The 4,091-nt window shown below is 39.2% G+C and overlaps 2 protein-coding genes across 5 annotated transcripts in view; both read right to left on the reverse strand.

Moving 5' to 3' along the window:
- Nucleotides 1–845: 845 nt before the first annotated feature.
- On the reverse strand, nt 846–4,017 carry LOC104950135 (CUB and sushi domain-containing protein 1). Of its 4 annotated transcripts, none has more exons than XM_010776617.1 (4): nt 3,688–4,017; nt 3,001–3,165; nt 2,276–2,443; nt 846–1,558 (listed from the first exon to the last, which is right to left on the reverse strand). In XM_010776617.1, the coding sequence occupies exons 1-4, from the start codon at nt 3,776–3,778 to the stop codon at nt 1,305–1,307; spliced, it is 678 nt and encodes a 225-aa protein (XP_010774919.1). In that variant the 5' UTR covers nt 3,779–4,017; the 3' UTR covers nt 846–1,304. The 4 variants fall into 4 exon arrangements, with proteins under 4 accessions (XP_010774919.1, XP_010774922.1, XP_010774920.1 ...); XM_010776620.1 differs by having other exon boundaries at nt 855–1,558; nt 3,703–4,017; XM_010776618.1 differs by having other exon boundaries at nt 855–1,558; nt 3,691–4,017.
- hinfp (histone H4 transcription factor) overlaps nt 3,831–4,091 on the reverse strand; it is a 7,257-nt gene continuing 6,996 nt past the window's right edge. Inside the window, exon 8 of the mRNA XM_010776638.1 lies at nt 3,831–3,898. Within this exon, the coding sequence (XP_010774940.1) occupies nt 3,831–3,898 (68 nt within the window). The remainder of the gene's footprint in view (nt 3,899–4,091) is intronic.

Below are 4,091 nucleotides of genomic sequence, written 5' to 3' on the forward strand. Positions count from 1 at the left end.
CTTCTCCTTTGAGTTAGTTATGATAAAATATGATGTTAGAGGTTGGTAAGGGGTTTTAGAAATAAATACAAGACCAACAACTGTTTTAGAAGAAATTCCAGGAAGTGTACTTCCAATCCGTATGAATGCAGAAAGGTAAATTAATGGAATTGTTTTTTAGCTTATACAACCTAAAGTTAAAAAAACCTATTACAAATTCGGGAAGTTTTAAAATGTTAGATTTCCAAAAAAAACCTACTCTGTCACAACTCAAGAAGGTGCTGGAATAAAACAAGAATAAAGATGAATATGCTGCATTGCTGAAACATGAATGAATTGTTTGCAATTGAGATTTGGGTGCTTTGACTTTAGATAGGGCAGATTTTTTTTAAAGTTTAAAATTAATCGTTTCATATTTAAACAATCTATGTAAAAAAACACCAACATTTTTATATTTTGGCAAATCTTTGCTACTTTCCACGTGGTTAAAACGTTGCACATAATCTACGAAAAAGGTATATAAACCACAACCTATAACATCAATTTGTTTACAAGTTCTCCACCGCTCTTGGTGTTGACTCTCCACGCAAAGCTCTTCCCTTTGTAACAAGATTAAGGTTTCATCTCCTTCCAAGACAGATGGACTGAGAGGCTAATCTCTGAGCTTTCACTTCCTTTCTCCTTGGATTTATCTGTATTTCATTCCTTTCTCTCTTCATAGAAACAAGTTAAAAAGAGCAAGTCAGATAACCATAGCTTGAGTTAGTTCAACCATCTAGAAAATGCTGTCCGAGCAACGTTATGATGTCACTTGTCTCCCCAAAATCAGCTTCCTATCTAAAATAAAACATCAACATCTGGCTCTCCAGGTTCAACTTTTTATTTAAGACAATATTGAATTCTATTTCAAATAAATATTTGACCCAAGTCTGACACAGCCTCTCAGAGACTGTTTTAAAAGTCACCCCACTTTCTTTTCATGACCCTTCTGCCACCTCACGTGACACAAATCGACTGAATTTAGCAGTTAGGCTTTGCTAATATTTCCTGACACGGAGGGATTTGAACATGAAATCTTTTAGTCGCGGTGTGAAATCCTTAAATAAAAACCAAGATGACATTTTTAGCTTCCGTGTGCCAGAGATAGAAAAGTAATGTCTCAAAAGATTTGGATTGAAGTCCTCTTATTTTCCACAAAATAGGATGAAGCAGCAAAAACATGCGTGGCTCTGCAGCGTACAAGCTGTCGTTGTGTTCACATTTTAAGCAATAATTAACCACGTGGAAGTGCATTGGCAGTGAGACAACATTGCAACATGGTCTCCTTATACAACAGTTCGTCCTTTATGTTTGACAGAGTGGCGGGGAAGCAACTCACCACATGACAAAGCACATTCACATATGCAAGGGACACACTGTGCAAAGAACCGCTTCCAGCCGGTCTCTTTGCCCCTGCAGTTGTCCAAGCGAGAGCAGCCCAGTTTTGGCGGGCCGAAGTAGCTCTTGTTCTCACAGGTGGAGTTACACGTCCCGTTTAGTTCCCTCTCACTGACCTCAACGCGTCCCTGCGCACACATTCCTGAAAGACAGAGGGAAATCACATGATGAGATCAATTCAAAAAAATAAGTAATAACGCTGATCACACAAATCCCTTCTTTGTAAAATCACATTCTATGAGATGAAATGGTAGATTTGAATATATGTAAATAATGTTCAGAGCTAAAACAAAGTCTGACAGAGTACAAAAGTATTTTCAATACAAGAATAAAAAAATTAAGCTTGCCTTACAAAGAGCTAAAGAAAAAAAGGGAATACAAATATGTGCTGTTGGGATTATATTATAGGACAATGCTAACACAAATATAATTCTTCTTAGACTTTCAAAAGAAGTATTTTTGAAGCTATTTTTTAGTTCGCCATTTTTTTTTTTATAAGGAGGTAGGACAGGCATATTTAAGAATGATGCTTCTGTCTGTGCCTTTTCACTCATATTGTAGCAAATAAATCCAGAATAAATTGAGACGCTAAGAGGCTAAACTTGGATTCAGAGCGGTGATGATATGTTCAAAATAAAAGTCTGTACTGAAGTTAAAGTTATACAAGGTTTAATAAAGAAAACAAAACAAACGATAACCAAGATTAAACCATATGGTCTACCCATAGACTACTTTAGGTCCATAAGGGTCCTTGTGTGTCCTTGAGTTCAGGTCAGAAGGATTTCATTGCCATTTCTACACTGTAGCTTTTTGCATATGACGATAAAACCTTTGATTCTTGTGTTTGGTGTTTACTCACTGAGGCAGGTAGGTCTCGGGGTCCAGAGGCCGTCAGACTGGCAGGTTCTGGTCGGGTTCCCCACCAGCATGAAGCCAGGGTGACAGGTGTACCTCAGCACAGAGCCCACCCACCAGTCGGTACCAAACACCTGTCCGTTATAGTCCACATCAGGCCTCCCACAGTTCACTGCCACGCAAAGCAAAGGACATGCAAAGGCAAAGCATGGCACACACTGCAAAAACTCGAAATCTTGCCAAGTATATTTGTCTGATATCTATGTCTTTACACCTGATTTAAGACATACTAACTTCAGAAGTAACACTGCAGTGAGACAACGCGTCATCTTGTTAAGTCAAAACATCCTATTTTGAGTTGTATCAAAGATGAAACACATATTTTTTGAAATATTTATCAGAAAATCACCAACTAACATCAGAAAACAGAACACCTTTGAGCATTTGCGGCTCATATTGTAACCAACATTTCCTGATTCTGGTCAAATATAGTTCAAAATGAGTTCTCCCAGCTAATTACAAGATCTGGTTTATCTAAATATCCCTTCTTATTTCAACATGTTCTCTTGCTCTATTGGCAGATTTCTGTACCTATTTAAAGTGAAAACAGCTTGTCTTCAATATTGTTTAATTTTTTTTTTGGAGCAGCATTTCTTCCAGTGTAGCAGCTCACTCCGACAGATGGACTCAAGCTCAAAAGAGTGCCGGACATTGTTGTGGTTTGCTCACCTCTGCACAGGGACTTGTATCCGAGCCAGCAGCAGCTCGAGTCTCCACAGCGGTCCTTCCTCAGCTCCGCGTGTTGAGCCTTACAGCCTCCTAAACAAAGAGGCGCTGACCCGGACCAATAGATGTCCTCTATGAAATCTGGTTGGGAAAGCCATACCGTCTCACCTACAGTAAAAAAAAACAAATGCATCAGCCGTTTACCATAGCTGGACCAAACTATGTTTTAATGCAAACCACAAACTGGAAATGATTTCAGGCTTTGCCACAAAGAGTTTTTATTTCTTATACAGAGAGAAAATCTATGAACCAGCAACATTATATCTGATCCCAATCATTTACTGAACAGCAAATATGTTTACCATAAAATCAGAGACACAGGGTCTCACGACTCAATACAGTTAGACTAAACCACTCATGTGTGCTCCAGTCAGTCTTAATCAAAGTGAAATCCCAGGTGAAATGTACGTCGAAGGGTCCTGAACATAGTGCCTTCAGTGATACTAATGTTATGTTAATGTATGTTTCCTTGCCTCTATGAGTCCTGGTTGATGTTGTGGAGCTGCTGTTATGCAAGGAAAAATTACTGACAATAAAGCATAATCGCAACGTAACCATTTATCCCGACTTAGATATCAGACCATGTTTGAAAAAGTAACATGATACTTGCATTAGAGGACATCTTACCACTACCTTCCATCTCACCAATCCACCCAGGAAACTGAGAAGTGGTTCTTTGAAAGACCCCGAACATCAGCAGCCACAGTGGAAACAGCCTCATGGTGCCCAGCTTCAAGGTGCTATCAGTTTCTGTAGAAAGGGTGCAGATGGATCTAATCTGAAGTCATATCGCTGTCCGGCATTATTCCTGCGAAGTCAGCAGACATGAAGCCATGAAAAGCTGTCCCAGAGTAGAGAGCGGAAAGTAACAAGTCAACTAAGCTCTGCTTAATCTTCTACACACAGCTAATGGGAACACACACACACACACACACACACACACACACACACACACACACACACACACACACACACACACACACACACACACAACTACTACTTACTTACGTATATAGTATATACTAACTACGTAA

This window comes from Notothenia coriiceps, unplaced genomic scaffold, assembly GCF_000735185.1.
Source record: "Notothenia coriiceps isolate Sejong01 unplaced genomic scaffold, NC01 NC01_scaffold00017075, whole genome shotgun sequence".
Classification (NCBI taxonomy): Eukaryota; Metazoa; Chordata; class Actinopteri; order Perciformes; family Nototheniidae; genus Notothenia; species Notothenia coriiceps.